The sequence below is a fragment of the Eupeodes corollae genome, chromosome 3 (genome assembly GCF_945859685.1).
Source record: "Eupeodes corollae chromosome 3, idEupCoro1.1, whole genome shotgun sequence".
Classification (NCBI taxonomy): Eukaryota; Metazoa; Arthropoda; class Insecta; order Diptera; family Syrphidae; genus Eupeodes; species Eupeodes corollae.
The window spans coordinates 70,242,413-70,259,820 of record NC_079149.1 but is presented as its reverse complement, the minus strand read 5'-3'; the positions used below and the strand labels follow the sequence as shown (position 1 = coordinate 70,259,820).

At 31.2% G+C, this 17,408-nt stretch overlaps 1 protein-coding gene across 1 annotated transcript in view; it reads right to left on the bottom strand.

Annotated features, from left to right (window-relative positions):
- Nucleotides 1–4,607: 4,607 nt before the first annotated feature.
- Nucleotides 4,608–17,408, bottom strand: part of LOC129949396 (tyrosine-protein kinase receptor) — a 32,671-nt gene continuing 19,870 nt past the window's right edge. Inside the window, exons 5-13 of the mRNA XM_056060831.1 lie at nucleotides 13,920–14,409; nucleotides 13,665–13,852; nucleotides 13,423–13,600; nucleotides 13,062–13,362; nucleotides 12,258–12,993; nucleotides 11,990–12,197; nucleotides 11,320–11,923; nucleotides 11,041–11,241; nucleotides 4,608–10,762 (exon numbers count right to left, since the gene is read on the bottom strand). Of these exons, the coding sequence (XP_055916806.1) occupies nucleotides 9,881–10,762; nucleotides 11,041–11,241; nucleotides 11,320–11,923; nucleotides 11,990–12,197; nucleotides 12,258–12,993; nucleotides 13,062–13,362; nucleotides 13,423–13,600; nucleotides 13,665–13,852; nucleotides 13,920–14,409 (3,788 nt within the window). The 3' untranslated portion in view covers nucleotides 4,608–9,880. The remainder of the gene's footprint in view (nucleotides 10,763–11,040; nucleotides 11,242–11,319; nucleotides 11,924–11,989; nucleotides 12,198–12,257; nucleotides 12,994–13,061; nucleotides 13,363–13,422; nucleotides 13,601–13,664; nucleotides 13,853–13,919; nucleotides 14,410–17,408) is intronic.

The window sequence follows — 17,408 nt, the reverse complement described above, 5'->3', positions numbered from 1 at the left end:
ATTTATTATTGTTATTTTTTATAGAGTTTTTTTTGTTGTTATTGACGAAGAAAGAAAATAAATTTAATTATTTTTATCAAATTTTCAGCTTTTTAATTTTTGTTAAACTTTAAAATAAAACAATATTTACGCAGCAAAAAAATAATTACAACTTAGCTATAGTTATTGGTTGGTATTCAGTGAAAAGGTTTATTTTTTTAAGCCTCAAATCTCATTTTGATGAAAAGTGAATTAATGTGTGAAAAAGGCAGAAGTAACTATTTCATCTTTGGAATATTTATGATTTATCTGGATGTCATCAATACTTTATAATGCTTTTCTGTGTAATTGGTAAATAGCCACATAAGTAGGTATGTGTGTGCCGTAGGGCATGTTATAATAGTTTTGAGGTTCTTTAATTAATAAAGTACAATCTGCTGTTTTGAACAGCCGACATTCTTCAGGACTTTTAATTTAAACTTAAAATGGAAGCTGGAAGGTTTCTACACAACGAACGTATAACTCCGTGTAATGTACTTGGAGGTCAAATGTAAATTAGCATACAAACAAAACTATAATTTAAAGTTAATATGCTTATTTTTATATGTTTGTTCGTGTGGGATAAACAAATGCAATTATCCTGTCCCGATACCCACAAAGACCACAAAACAAATATCATTCCAATCCCAATCAGTTTCTGCATTCAAAATCCTCTTAAACTATTTTAAAAATAGTCAGAAAAAGGTTGCCGCAAGTAGGAGCCCAAGGTGGGCTTAAAATATGAAACTTTCTTTGTAAACCACATTTAAGCTTGTATACAATTTCTTTTGGGCCAAAGGTACATTTTATCGAATCATTTAATTAATGTGATAGTGTATCGATTAAGGTTTTTTATACAATTGTTATTTTAAAATCCATTTTATTGTTACCACATTTTCGTTTTTTTTTGCGTAGAATAGAAAACCATTTTCATTTTTTTTTAAAGTAAAAACAACTTAACCTATTACACACTTATTTCCATAATGTTGTTTTTTTTATGTAAGTCTATTATTTTATTATAGTTTACAGCCTTATTGCGATTGTTAACTTTTAACTAATAGTTGATAAATTTAACAATTAAACTTAAAAAAACCAACTGAGTTTCTATAATTGAAAATGCCTGTTCAGACTGTTGTGCATAATACGAGCAAATTAATAAATAATAAATAAAATTGCTTTTGCAAAATTGAACTTAAATATTTATCAACTATCAATTAATTGTTGATATTCGCAATAAGATATTAAGAAAGTTTCTTATATTATTTATGTATGTATTTTTTGTATTTTTCTTTCGTTGCTACAACTTTAATTCTGTTTAAAAATACTACAGTTCATTTTAAATGTTGCATATTGTATGTACTTTATTTTGTTATAGCTATTTTATTTTTTACCTTTGAGCAAACATATTAGTTTTAAATAAATTTTAAACTAAATTTGTATAAAAGATGCAAAAACTTAACATATTATATTGTTTAAATTATTTCTTCACTTTGTTTTTATTTATAAAAAATTATATTATTTGTTATTATTTATTGACAAATTGTATTATAGTGGATTTGTTTATTAATTACAATCATATATAATAAATTATCTTTTATCTGAGTGAATGTATATAATTATATAGCCTATCTATTAAATATTATTCCCATTCCGTTTTTTTTTTTTTAATTTTTACATACTGATTTTATTTAAAACATAAAACAATTAAGTATCGTTTTAAATATACATACATAACTATACATCTCAGCTCATCTTATATTATAAAATATTTAACAATTGGACAATACATTTTCTTATAACTTTGTTAAACCAACCTTGTACAAAATATATTTTTACTAAACATGGAATAATTAAAATCATAAATTATACTAAAAATTTCATATATAATTTCTAAATTCATTGAAAAAAATACAAGACCACATGTTTTAAAAACATTATGTACTGTTCAGTTATTATTCTCAACTACATATTGAACAGAGTACTGTTGAGTAAATACAAATTAAATTTTTAATTTTACCATAAGAAAAATAAAAAACGTTTGAGTATAATTAAAATTGAAAGTGGTAAGATATAAAATCACTTATTATTAAACCAGGGATGTATGTAACATTATGAGTTACTGATTGAAAAAAAAAATTGCATTAAAAATTATTATGTAACTAATGACATTCTTTTCCAGTTGTTCATAGTTTACACGTGAACATCTTTATTTATGCAATAGTAGACATAACTTGTAATATATAAGCTTGTGTCAAAACTTATTAAAGAGCATGCGAGTAAATAATTCGACGCTTTAAACAGCAAGTAATGTGCTTCATATGTTTTGTAACTATTCGAAAACACAACAAATAAAATAAGAAACTAATTTTAAAATTTGGCAATTAATAATTTAGCATATTAATTTTATTTCAATGAATCTTTGCTAAATAAAAAAATAAATAATACTGTTACAAAAATCTGGGAAACTCATAGACCACCCTAAACGGCCAATAAAATGTATTTACTGTGGATAGAAAATGAAGCAATGGTATTCCATATATAGTACAGTCAAAAATTGCCAACAAAACGATCCGCAGTAGCCAGATTTTTGTATTTAAAAATTGGTACAACTGAAAAAAGATCTTTCAGAATAATAAAAAACAAACACACAAATAGAAGAAAGTGTGGAGAAGTTGGTTTTACAGATAATGCGTTATGGTCTGTTTATACTTTGCATAAGTTACCTGTGTATACAATGTAAGAAAGTTACATTTACATGTTACTATATATACATTGTGTATGGACATTTTTTTTATAAAATAATGTTGGTAAATTCTTTTCCTTACTTTCTGATGATATACATATATGATTAGATGTATAAGCAAGTCAATGTTTTCAGGTCCTTAAATTTAAATGGCACAAGTACGATAATTAGACTGTAAATTTTGATGGCATTTTTTTTGTGGAGGGGTCATTCATTATGGGTTTAGGAGGCAGGTGCAATTTAGAAAAAAAGGATTAACAAATAACACAAAATTTCAATGAAATACTAAACCCATTTTTAAAACCAGTAAGAAATCCGTCATGCGGACGGTCTTGGGTTCAATCCAGTATGAAGGTGGCCACAAAAACCTAGAGCGACTGGGCGATTTTTTAAGCGACAGAGCGACGCAACGTCAAATCTGTTTTAATTTTTCAGAAAGAATAAAGATGGATAATATAAACACTTAAAGTTTACATTAAACATAAAACTAGTTGTTGTTCTTTCTTTTTGTTTTGTTAATTTTGGTTGAACTTTTTCCAACAGCAAATAAATAGATGGTATTGTCTTACGAAAATATTGAAAAAATCGTTCTGGGAATTTGTGAAGATTTTGATATAAATGATGAAATTCACCATTAACCTCCATTTCGCGATTTATAGGTTGTACACCAAATCTACATAATTCTCGATCTTATTGTAATTTTATAAATATGAACGCAACTTTCAACTTATATATAATCGCACTTGAAGATGGCAATTTTCTAACTATTTGCTCAGCGACGATATGAGTTGAAAGTGTAAAACTGTCAGCAATAAACAAAATGATTGGTTTATTTATTTTTTGCTTGGGAGAAAACCTTGACTTTAAAAGTTAATCTATAGCGAACGACAAAAGTTCATTACACAATAAACCAATGTTTTAAACGTTGACGACTCTTTTTGCTTTTCATCCTTTTGTTTATACATTATTACGTCATCAATTTGTATTACCTTTGTCAAGCAAGTTAAGAGCAGCTTCAACTTTTCTACCACTATTGATTTGGCGATTTGAATTTGTGAAATCATTTTTTTCATTTTTCACATTGCATTGGTAGTTTGACAGATCGACAATTTCCGACAATAGCCGTTCCTAAATCATTTTAACAAATTTCAACAAATCATAACAATGGCACTGGACAGGTCAGACAACATTAGGGACTTCATTTGCAGTCAACTGCATTCCCTGAACGTACATTTTGATTAGTTTTTCAACTGTCACAATCTTCAACCTTGGAGATTGTCTTCAAAACACTCCTCAAGCTACAAATCCATCAGGATTTGTATTTTGTATTATAGAGAAATATTACTAATTTATCTTTCAATTAGACAAAGAAGCCTTTTACACAAAAGATTAAATAGAATTGTGCAAAAAATAAATAATTCATGGAGTAATAAAGTTCAGCTTTCAGTTGAATTAGAAAACATCATCAATTGTCATTGTGACATAAGTTCACTGGACTTGATAGTTAGGGAGATTCTTCTTGAATAACTTTCCAGTCAACTTTCCAATAAAGTTGCCTTAGTTGGAAGGCAATTTTTTCGCAGCTGGCCAATCAGATACTAGAAACTTGCCTTACTTTCAAGTCCGTAATGTCGCTTGAACCTGCCCATTTAAATACTTTATTTGATATAACAATGGGCGGGATCAGACAATATAAGAGACATCATTTGCAGTCAACTGCATTCTTTGAAAGTAGTTTTTGATAAAGGCAAATAGTTAGTTTTTCAAGTGTCATACATTTAAAAACTTGGAACTTTACATCACTAGACTCTTTCTTCAGTTCTTAAGAAACATTACTGTCGGCAAGGTACGCCCTAATTGCAGTTTGTATTTTGTATTGCAAGGAAATATTATTAATTTCTAATCAAACAATTTTACAAAAAAAAACATTGAATGGAATTGTCCAGGAAATATGTACATAATTATAGAGTAATAAAGTTAAGCTCTCAGTTAAATTAAAAAAAAAACATGATAAACTGTCATTTTGACATAATTATACTTGACTTGTTAGTTATAAGGACATTTTTCTTGAGTTACTTTCCATTCAAATTTCCAATAAAGTTGCCTAAATTGGAAAGCAATTTTTTGGCAGTTGGCAAATCAGTCTCTTATGTCATCTGAACCTACCCCATAACAACAGTTAACAAAAGATAGTACATAGTTTGAAAAAGAATAGATCTCTTCTCTTGATAAGGAAAATATTTATTGCCACGTGGGATTTGTGTAGCACGTAGTTTTCTCCTAAACATATTTTTTATTAATTCAGAGGAAATAACAAACCAGAATTAGCTGCAACTTTTGAAAATTTGTGAAAATTCAATTAATAAAAATTGAACACACTAATTACAAGTATTATTGTATGTGCACATATGTAAATAGCCAGTATGCAACTTGAACTTCACTTCTCTTCCCAGATCTCAGGAAAGCTCTTTCAAATTGGTGGTTTGAGCATGGAACTTGCTTTTGATAATCAATATTTTCAATCTTCGAGATCCAATTGTTTAGTTTTTGTATTTGAAGCATCTTGTGTTTAGGGGCTTAAGTAGAACGAACCAAATTCTTTGAGTTCAATGTTACAAAACAAATAAAGTTCGGTGAAGCTTGTGAACAGTGGACTTTCGTAAAATTAAAAAAAAATCTTCCTTATTTGTTTCTTTGTTTCTAATGTACTTAATAATATTTATTTTGTTTGAGCTTTTTTCTTCTTGTACTACCATCATCGTTCATTAAAAAAAAACAAAATTTAAGTTTTCTTACCTTACCATTGAATTATTTAATAATAAGGGTATAGGTAAGCAAATACAATATAATCTTATAAACACTATAAAACTATGTTTTATGTTTGTTTCTTAAATGTAATGCATACTTATTATGTTATTTTGTTTTTACAATTATTTTTTTTTGATTTTAATATTAAATAAAAATATTACACATTTTTTTTCTTTTATTTTACACAACAGATATTGACATTCACAATCAAAATATTATCTATTATTATATAGGTATTATTTTTAACTGAAATTGATTTATTTATTTCATACTTAATCTTAAAGATATATATATACTTTGAGTACATATATATATATACATATATATATAAATATATACATATATATGCATATATAATATACAATGTGTTAGCTCGTTCAAATATTTGTATACATTGCTCTTGTTCATTTGTACCACAAACAAGTCTGTTGAATTTGGATATTTTAGAAATACTAAAACAAAATTTTCTACCAAATTATGTTTAACGTAAAGAATAAATTCAAACATTTGTGTTTTGATTTACAAATTTTTTTTGTAAGAAGTAAAAATAAACATACATTTTTCTTACCATTAAATGTCTTTACTCTACAAAGTTGGGATTCATTCAAAGAGTCAAATGGTTACAACATATTTCATTTCTACACTATTAAAATTGAAAGCGGTTATTCAAGTAAAAAAGTAAGGTTTTTAATAAATAAAATCAATTCCCGCAAATAAAAAATAAAAATAGATTTTATGTAAAAATAAAAATCACTACCAACACCTAAAATTATTTGAAAAGTTAACTCTATAAAAAAGCTTATCAATGGTCGATTCAGACACCATAAGTAACTTCATTTGAAGTCAACTGCTTTTTAACATAAAGTTTGATCAAGGCAAATTTCAAGTGTCATAAAATTCAAAGTCGGAACTTTACTTAACTTATGAACGAATTATTATGATGAGCTTTCATTGGACATTATAATTAGATTAATGTCCAGATAGCCCTTATGACTGAACCGTCCGTTCCGATATTGTCATTTCAAATAGACATAATTAATATCACATATCTGTGAGAAAATTAATTCACAATGTACATTATAGGGTGAATCGATTCGATATGAAACAAAAAAATCGTAAAAAGAAATCGGTCGCGGTTCAAAAGTTGTATACAATTACCAAATCCAAAATATTTTTCAAATTGAACAATTTTTAATACTGCCCCAAGTCACTTGAAATTTAAACAGACAATATTAAAACAAAATTACAGAAAATGTGCCTTATTCCGCTTAATATTATTTTATTTGAATCCTATAACAAGCAAACTGTCAATATTTTGCGTTACAAGCTATCACTACACTGGACTTAAACCGTTTAAAAAAATTCAAATAGAACGCAGTAGCAATACATTTCCCCATTTAAAATAGTCAAACATATTATGCTTCATTCCTTTCAAATTTGTTGTATTGTGTTGTGCTTTTGTTATGTCCGGTTTTTGGTAATGCACAAGATTTTAGATCTAATGTCTTGCCGACTTAAGAAGATATTATACCATGTTACTTGTGTGTTAGTTGCAATAAACACAATCAATTTAAAAATTTGGCTACCGACACTTGTGAGGAGATCTCCGAAAAATTATTAAAGCTCTGGCAGACAGCTTCGATCCCGTTCAGTTATAAGAAAGATAAAGTAGTACCACGAAAGTTACAAGAATTTACTTAAGACTTATAAATCAAGAAAAGCTTTGGATTCATATCAGAAGAACATTCGGGTTTTTAAGGACGATGCAAAATCTTTATTAGATATACATATGTAGCTGCTTGTAAGTGTGATGATTTTTTAGCATGTAAATGTGAAAAACAGCTAAAGTTCCAATATTGTAGATACCTTTTTCATAGACCAACGAACCAGGCGTAAAATGGGCACTGGGAGCTTAGATGCTAAATTAAAACTTGAACTAAGAACACGAATTGACCCGAAAAAGAAATTATGAGAGTAGAAACCAAACAAATCTCCATGAACCTAAATTCCCAGCTTACTGAAAACGAGTTTACTTCTGAAGAGGAATCAGAATATCAAATTCAAGAAGAGATTTTATCACATATGGAGCCGTCAACATCTTCGGCAGGTCCAAAGAAACTTTCAAAGTCATCGATGTCTACTGTCGGTCATGCTCTTGATAGATACGGTATTTCAGACAAGGCTGCAGCAGCAATCGTTTCTGCAACACTTCAAGACATTGGTCTTATTACGAAGGAAGACACCGACAATGTAGTAGACCGAAACAAAATAATAATAATATGTATAATAAAATAATAATAATAGGGAAAGGGGTATTCTAGCCAAGAAACCTCTGTTAATAAAAGAATTATTTGGAGTATACTTCGATGAACGAAAGGACAAAACACTTTCCATGGCTGATTCTTCCAGACGGAAAATGCTTTCCGAGGAGCATATAAGTCTGGTCAAAGAGCCAAACTCAGAATATATGGGACAAATTTCCTTATCAAACGGAAAAGCATTTACCGTAAGTCATGAAATAAAATATGTCAAATGCTAAAGATCTGAGCACCGATCTATTAATTGTAGTCATTGCAACGAATGTCTTTCCAAAAACAACCCCGGATCAAAACACTTGCATAAAACTGTACTTCTGTCGAAATATATGCCAGAACACTTGTAAGCTGTGATTGATCCTGTAGTTCCAAGGAATGGCTTTTTTGAAAATCCTGAAAACATTCTTCTTACGATGTTGGCAGACGAAAGGAAATCAATAAACTTGTTAGCCTTGCGAAGGATTTTGAAATGAAAAGATGCTTTATATTCTGGTTCAAGAATATTTAAAGTTCCGGAATTTAACTTCAATTCTAAGGACTACATTGACATCATTGCTTGGAAGGAGTTGAACGTTACATCATAAAAGAATGTATAAAAATACCAGACAAAATTTATTCAATGATGTTGTCTATTCTAAATTAATTTCCCTGTCACATTCAAGCTACAGAAAGGTGTATCAAAATTGTTACAGAGGCCTCAGCTGCAGTATGCGGTACAACCAGAAGAGATGGGTTCATCAGAACTACACTTGAATCCTGCAGAATAATGCCTATTTTTATTTCAAAAAAAGATTATAAAATTGCTCAATCCTTATTTTAATAACTTTGAAAGAAAATATTTAAATAAGAATGTTGTTTGTTTCTTTCTTTAAAGCGTATTAAAACATGAATAAAAAATGAAATAAATGTTTTCCTTTATTCCTTCACATAAAATTCAACTTTTCAGGAGGCTTGGAGAGGTATACAATTTTTTTTTTTCGAAAAGTTTAATTATTTCATTTTGTTTTGATGGTAACAACTTTCTATCAATGGCCGAAATCGAAAATAAAAAAGAAATCGATCCACTTTTGTACATATCAGCTAAGTTTCCAAAATCAAGTGCAAAGAAATCGAAATGCAAATTGAAAATCTAGAGAAATTGTTTTCAGGGTTCTATCATTCGATCGATTTCATAACTTCAAATTCTTTTCGAAATCACTTCAAGGGAAATTAAAGCAGTTGATATTATAGCACATCAGTCAATATGTTTATATTTGTTCTGTGTTTTGTAAAAAAATAAAAAATTCGAGTGAAGTGAAATGTAGAACCATAGCTTAAGTTTGTTGGAAATGTCAGCCTTAATATTAATTACGGCACTCGTAAAAAATCCACGTAAACTTCGATCAATTTTTATAATGTCAACGGTTAAGTGGTATTTTATGGTATAGACTCTGCAAAGTGTTCATTACGATTTATCTCTTACTTCTGCCAAGTTGGCAATACGGGCCATTCAACCTATAATTTAAAAAAAAAAATACTTGTTTTTCTTCTAATATTTAGGAAATTTCATCATTTTAAGAACGTAGTTATTATGCCATCCCAACAAAATTGTTATGTTCAAGAGAACAATGGAAGAGTGGTCTTTAATAGAAATGGTCCGTTCATATACACTCTTTCCTCATCGAAATTCTATGAACAATAGTTAAAAGTTAGCGTGTTTGAATCTGAACTATTATTACTTTCCAAATAATTTGTTTTAAATAAAATAAAAAAAATTGTTTTAAATTTAAAAAATATCCATTCTACCAACTTATCATGTTATTTTTGTTTCTATGTATCTGTTACATTATATGCGCGCTTTTTATGTTTGTTAAAATTTAAATATTTTCTCTTTCTCACTCAAAAGTTGTGTATTAATTAATAAATAATTTTTTTTCAGCTTATAAACCTATCACTCACAACATTCCTCTATTAAGACTTAATTAAGTATATACGTGTGGTTAATATTCTAATTTTTTCAACAACTTATTTCGGAATGGTTGTCCTTACCCAAGTTATACCGGTCATTAAAGCCCTGTATCGTGAACGGAGGCGCAGCACTTCCATTCATGGAGTGGTTGGGCACGGTATTAGAATCGTAGTTATTTGCCGTGCTTCCAACAACAGATCCGTTCATTTTTTCTGAGGGAATCTCAGACTTAACGGAGTTGACCATTTGTATATTGGCATAGGACTGTTTGGTTGCAGCTGAATTATTAAGATGCATGCCCTTGGATAGCGCCGATGGATCAAGCGTTATCCCGTCTAGCTGGGTGAATGATAATGGTGGCTTGATTGTTGTTGGAGTAGGTTGTGGTGTGTCTAGACTTATTAATTTAGGTCCATCTGCATCATCGTCATTGCTATTGTGCGTTGCTGTTGTAGTTGACGACAGAGGAGGAGAACGATGAATATTATTATTATTTTGACTTGTGCTCTGTGAATTGAGCTGATGATTGTTGTGATTGTGGTTTGCCACTACGGATCCATCATCTGTTCCGTTTATGCTGAGCTTTGAATCATGCGACGATGAGAGCAATGGCTGATCACTCTTGGAGTTCGGCATTATAAAAGATGTTTCCCAGCAGCCGTTTTCGTCGGTATTGATTGGTGCTGATGGAGATGTTACCACAGGTGGCGTGCATGTAGCCATGCTTTCGATAAAAGTGACACCGGTTGACTCTTGTAGTAGACGATCGGCAATAGAACGAGGACCAGGTAGTGGTATGAGATAGTCCGATGAGTGCGGCACTTGCAGACAGAAGTCGTCATTTCCCGGTGGTCGCATTATAGTTTGATCATTCTCTGCCGATGGTGGTCGGAAAATGCTTGGTAAGGGTAAATTAAGCATATCTTCGTCCTGAAATAAAGTCCAATAAGTAATTAAACTTTGATATAATATTTAAAAACAATGATTTAGGTAAAGGGCACATTCTATATTTTTTATCTTTTGCTTAATTATTGGTTTGATTTCGATATATTTTATTAAACAATTCTTCGGGGTATTTATATTAAAACAAAAAAATATTAAAATGAGTTTAAAAAATAAAATATTTTTTTTTTACCCAGAGTTAAAATTGTATAAGATTGCATTCATCCTTAAGGAGACAATTCAATCAAATAAATAATCCAACATACCTGTACGCAGATGCTCAGTCTTTCCAAGATATTTGAAAATGAAGGACGTTCTTCTGGAGTTGGATTCCAGCACTCAGCCATTAGCCTATAAATTATTGCTGGACACCCTGGAGGTGCGTCTAAGCGACCACCATTAGTCACCAAGTGCATAACATCTCTATTTTGTAGTCCAGTATATGGCATCAAGCCCAAACTGAAAACCTTTATAAACACAAAAAAAAAAAAATTGTTTAAGTTATTTTCTAGATTACATTGTATTGATTTATAATAGGTGCTTACCTCCCAAAGAAGTACACCAAAAGACCAAACATCAGTTTTTGATGTAAATATTCCATCAAGAAAAGCTTCTGGTGGCATCCATTTGATTGGAAGCATAGCTTTTCCACCCTTTCTATAGTAATCACTCCGATAAATATCTCTTGCCATACCAAAATCAGCAATTTTAACTACTCGTCCAGGACCTTTACTACTGAGAAGACAATTCCTAGCTGCAATGTCACGATGTATAAAACGTTTGCTCTCCATGTACCGACATCCTTTGGCCACGTCCAATGCACAATATATCAAATCTTTCATTATCAATGGCGATGGGCGCTCTGGTTTGTTGCGTCCTTCGCGAAGGAATATTTTTAAATCACCCCCGGCCAGTAGTTCAAGAATAATAAATCGTGGGTGTCGATCAAAACAAACACCAATAAGATGAACAATGTTGGCATGATTAAATTTGGCCATAATTGCAGCTTCCATGAGGAAATCAGCTTCGGCTTGACCGGTTGACATCTCGGGCAATGTTTTGACAGCTACTGGCATCTCAACTGCATCGCCATCGCGGTGTCTATAAAGACCTTGGTACACTTCACCAAATGCACCCTGGCCTAGGGCTCTAAAGGAAAGTGAATGTTTGAGATATGTGTCTTACTTTAAAAGTATTGTGTGAAAAAAAACTTACTTCACCAAGCGCAAGCTTTCTCGAGCAACTTGCGGAAGACTCTTCACTTCAACGCTTCCATTAAGGAGACCGTCACAACCATAGTTTGGATTAAAATTAGGTAAAGCTGGATCATCGGTGTTATGACGAAGACGACTTAGTTGCAGATCCTGCTCCATGAGCATCTTATGGCGAATTGACGCCTGTTTCTTTCTCTGATATCGGTTATCTAAAAACAAAACAAACAAATTAAACCCAATTTTGAAATAGTTAATTATTGAGAGCTTACATAAAATAAGAATTAACGAGCTCAATGCAGTTCCTAACATTGCAATAAGAACTAAGAAGAGTGTTACCAAATAGTGCATTGGTATACGTTCATCAGTTTTCATTTCACAAGCAGTACTATTATCCTTCTTAAGATGCCAACCATCCGGGCAGATACACTGAGTTCGAGCTCGAAATTCATCTAGAGCAATGCACCGGTAATCACAGCCACACCCTTCGATTGCTGGGATGATAATGACTGAACCAGCACCACTATTTGCGCCTTCATAAATTATGTTCAGGCCTTTTAAACTCCGTGCTGTGTTAATGTACGAAGTTCCACCCTCTCCATTAGATTCGTTAAGATACACATCGCCACCAGCAAAACCACCTCCACCACCTCCGGTATTACAGCCTCCACCACCACCGCCAAAACCACCTTGACCATGGTTATTTACTGGGCCATTGTGGCTCTCCTGTCCTTCAGCGTAACAAGAAAGGCCTCCACGACCGCCTTGCAAGAGAGCGGCTCCATATCGAGGGCTTAGTGCTGTGTCTTCTTTTGCTCTCCAACCACCACCGGGACCGGCTGTTTTTTGACTTATGCTTTCTCCGTGTATTTGTCCTGATGCACCTGGTCTTGCTGGATTTGGTGGCTGTCCATGCTGGAAATCCTCGTCAATGTATCTTCCGATTCCAAGACCACCACCACCACCAGCAACAATCAATGGTACTGCCTCATTTTTTGCGGAGTTTAACTGTAATTTAAAACAATATAAATTAAAGCCTCTGACAAAAAAAAAATCGCTGATTGAATTCGTCTTACCAGAAACACGAAAGATCCACCACCACCTCCTCCGGCTCCATTTTCAATGACTATATTCTTCACCATATATGCTTTAGAATTAAAGCTGTATCTACTCAAATCATCGTTTATCTCACTATCAGACCGACAACCCTCATCTTTGAAATTCAACGATTTTATACAAGCGTTTTCACCTTGTTGCCCAACCAATATGTACAGCTCTTCATTTTTATGCAGTTCAAGAACTGACACAGCCATTGCACCTCGGGAAGATCCAACTCCACCTGAACCTAGCCCTCCACTAGCACCCTTAGCGATAATTCTAATAAAAGTAAAGGATTAACCACTTCAAATAAAAGATTATAATTTTGTTTGAACTTACGTGTAATGGCCTTCGTTTGGAACCTTCCATTTCTGCATTCCTTTGTATGTGCTTTGATCTTCTATAACTCGAACTTCTTTCAAAACATGTGATTTATTATGTTGTTTGTAAAACGCTTCGCATTGTGAAGCTGTCGGACCTATCATACCCCGTGTATCGCAAGTAGTAAGTTCCATATCTGAAAAAAATCGTACTTAGTAGATAGTCCTACAAATGTTTTTGAGAATATTTAAAATGTTTACAGGGCTTATATTCAAAATCTGTATGCGATGGACTTTTCATATTGTACCGCACGTCCCAATAGTCGTAACCATTTAAATGCTCCTTCGGTATATTAAGGCCAAAACATTCTGGACTCAAGGAAAAATCATCCATTGCTACATCTGAAAAAATCCTCATACCCATTCGAGCTTCAAATTGGAGATAGTATCTAGACAAGGCAAACAATGTTAATTTCATGTTACATACTATATAATATTTAAGTGCTAGTAACTTACTTTGAAGTTATATTTGGGAGAACATATTCCGATCGCAACCAATCTATGCCTTGATTTTTTGTACTCCACCAGAGGGTCGTTGTTATGTTTTCCTTCTCCTTCATTTCAACTACGGAAAGGTTTATGCTTCCAGGATTTTTACCGAACTGATGAATATAAAACCGAACAACGCAGGAATTCCGGTATGGTGAATTGGCATCACCATGAACCATAGGTGGTGGGTTAAAAGTCTTACTGATCATGATGGCATTACTAGCAAAACCTATTAGTGATCCTTTTTCTGAATTGTTTATGTGTTGATTCATATCGACTAGCATGTAATATCCGGTTGAATTGAGTAAATGCTGATAGGTGTGATCGCTATCTGGTCCAGTGTCATGTGTTGGTGATGATCCTGTGTAACGTGACCAAGCGAGGACAGTTTTACCCGAATCACGCCAACCACACCAACCGCTCTCAAAGTCACACCGCCCGCCATATGGTATTTTGTCTAAAAAATAATTATGCAATTAACTACAGTTTATAGAAATTAATTGAATATATAGGCATGCAGAGTACACTATGTAAATAATATAGTTTGGATATTTGCGTATGTACATTTCAGTGAAGGTTTTAATAAGTTGTAAATTCAAGCAATTTGTTGTTATTGGATTGAAATTTGTAAAAGTGAAATTTTTTACAACTTGTGAAACAGTGTGTCTTACTTTCTTCAGAATTGATCATTACTAAATGTTATAACAGTTTTCAAGACATTGAAAACCAATGTTATTTAAAAATAAAACATAATTTCACATTTTTTAACTTCCCTTAGGAAGTTATTGTAGTCGGTCCGATTTGGAGAATTGAAAACGTTGACATTACTCGACGTTTCCAAGTCCTCAGAATTTAAATAATTAAACATCAGTACGTTTGGCAAGCTTTTTTCGTTTTTCATATCTCAAGAACCAGTAGAGGTATTGACTTCAAATAAATTTTGTTATACAGATAATAATTCAGAAAGATGCAGAAAGAACTCTCAAAATATCTCACGAACCAATTACGCTAGCTACTTGAATTACATTTTACATTATACATCGGTGTGGTATCGAACTGATATAATTTTGAAAAACAAATCAATCAAAGGTTTTTTTATAAGTCAACAAAAAAACTTGAAAAACTTATTGTCACATAGAATATTTTACGAACAAAAAATGATTTTATCCTTAAAATAATTGTATGCGACAAAGAATAACATCTGGTAAAATATTAAGAAAAATCGAATTGACAGTTTTTTACTAAAAACAAACATTACTAAAATTTGGTAAACATTGATTTTCGACTTTGATATGTTTTTAAAAATTAAATATATTGGCTTTAAACTATATTTATCTTATAAAAAATGTTGCTTTCAATGCGCAGTAAAATAAGAGAAAAATCGAATAGAAAGATTTTTTTAGAAAACATAAAAAAAGCATTACCAAAAGCTGGTAGAAATTGATTTTTGAATGAAGAATCTTTTCTTTTTGAAAAGATTCTAGTTATTGGCTTCAAAACAATTTCATCTTACAAAAAATTTTGTTTTTAAAAATCATTGCAATTTTATAAAAATAAAACAGTCAGTGTTTTCATAGAAACTAAAATACCCAAAATTGGTAAAAATTGATATTCAATTCTCGATATCTGGTGAATAAATAACGATATTGTCTTCAAAACTTCAAATGATTGATATTCGATTATCGATATCTCGTGAATAAATGACGATATTGCCTTCAAAATGATTTCATTCTGTGCTAAATTTTATTGTGAACTTAAGATATTGTGCTTAGATCTAATCTAATATGCATTTGTTTATACAAAAATAATTCTTTTGAAGATGCTACTAAAATTGGTCAAAATTTTTAAATTAAACAGTTTCATCTTTTAGTGCGTTTTTTTGGTATTCCTTATGTAGTACAGTGAGAAATCGCCAATAAAACGATCCGCAGTAGACAGATTTTGGTATTTAAAAATTGGTACCACTGAAAGAAGATCTGTCAGAATAATAATTAAAAAAACACACACAAATAGAAGAAAGTTTTTTGAAAATCAAATGTTAAGATTAACTTACCATAAAAAACTAACTGAAACTATTAAAATAGACAATTTTCAAGAAGAAATGGTAAGAAAACATCTTTAAATTGAGATTCTATAACAAAAAGTTGATTTAACAATTGCTTCAAGGAGGGGCTTTGTTCGTAGACTACTACATTAACATGTGGTGTTGAAGGGAGCTTGAAGATCACCTCAATTCTGTATGTATCTGAATCGAGTTGAATTTGCGAAGACAAACCTGTGTGGAGGAGTTGGTTTTATAGATAACGCATTATGCGCTGTTTATTTGCATGTTTGTGTACAAAAACTATAGTTTTGTTTTAATCAAATTTAAAAAAATAAAACGCACATGAAGTAGCTAGCATATTCTTCTATATGATGCACTTTATAAGAAACATCTAAACATCATTTTCATTTTAGAAAGTGCTGTCAAACTTAATCATTTTTAATTCTTCTTGTGCAGTGGAAACAGCGTAAATATTTATTTGATCTTAACATGAGATAAACTTTTAGTGAAAACATAGAAAAACTTAATTATCTTTTCTATTCTTGCTAAGTAAGCCCAGTTGGTCTATTTTCATTAACAGAACTAAATAATATCAACCGTAACAGATTTTTTCCCCAATGAAAAACACATGATTCCAAATGCAAAACTACTCAACGAACACAGCCATCGAGATACAATTGCAATATCAATCGTACCAACATTTAAGAACGAAATCACATAAGATCCATTCGAGACTCGTATAAATGTCAAAAACCCATCCCTAGTAAGATTCTACTCTAACTTTTATCGCTAGTATTCATACTTTGGATATTTTGTTTGTTATTTTTACTACACTATGGATAGATTTTCCAATAAAATGCGTGTATTCAAAAAATGTTTGGTAATTTTTATTTTTTTTTAGAAGAATTCAACTGACAATTTTTTTTAACAAAACACGAAAATCTACAAAAACAATTAAAAACTGATAAGAAATGGTTATTTAATTAGGAGAACAAAGAAAGATATTGACCTCAAATTAATTATCTCACACAGAATATTGTAATGAATATTTTGTTAAAGGTTTAAGTAAAACAAATCGACAGGTGGGATGGGAATTTATCAATGCGGGTCCCATCCCAGCTTTTTTTATTTTACAAATAGTCTTAGTCTTTTATAATTCAAGAGCAAGCCAGTAAATTTGTTTAGTAGTTTGGGGTAGTCTACTTGATGTTCCCAATAACGTAAGTTATTGCCAGCTAACTTTGCTGGTACCCACTGACTTTTAGAGGATGTCTTGATAACGATTCTTGATAATCCACGACTCATATCACTTTGGTGTATATAAACTTCAAGCTGAGTTTGGAGTAGTTTTTAAATTGTTCAGTAAGAAAAATTTATATTGCTTCACTTTAAGTCTTAAGAGAGATACAACA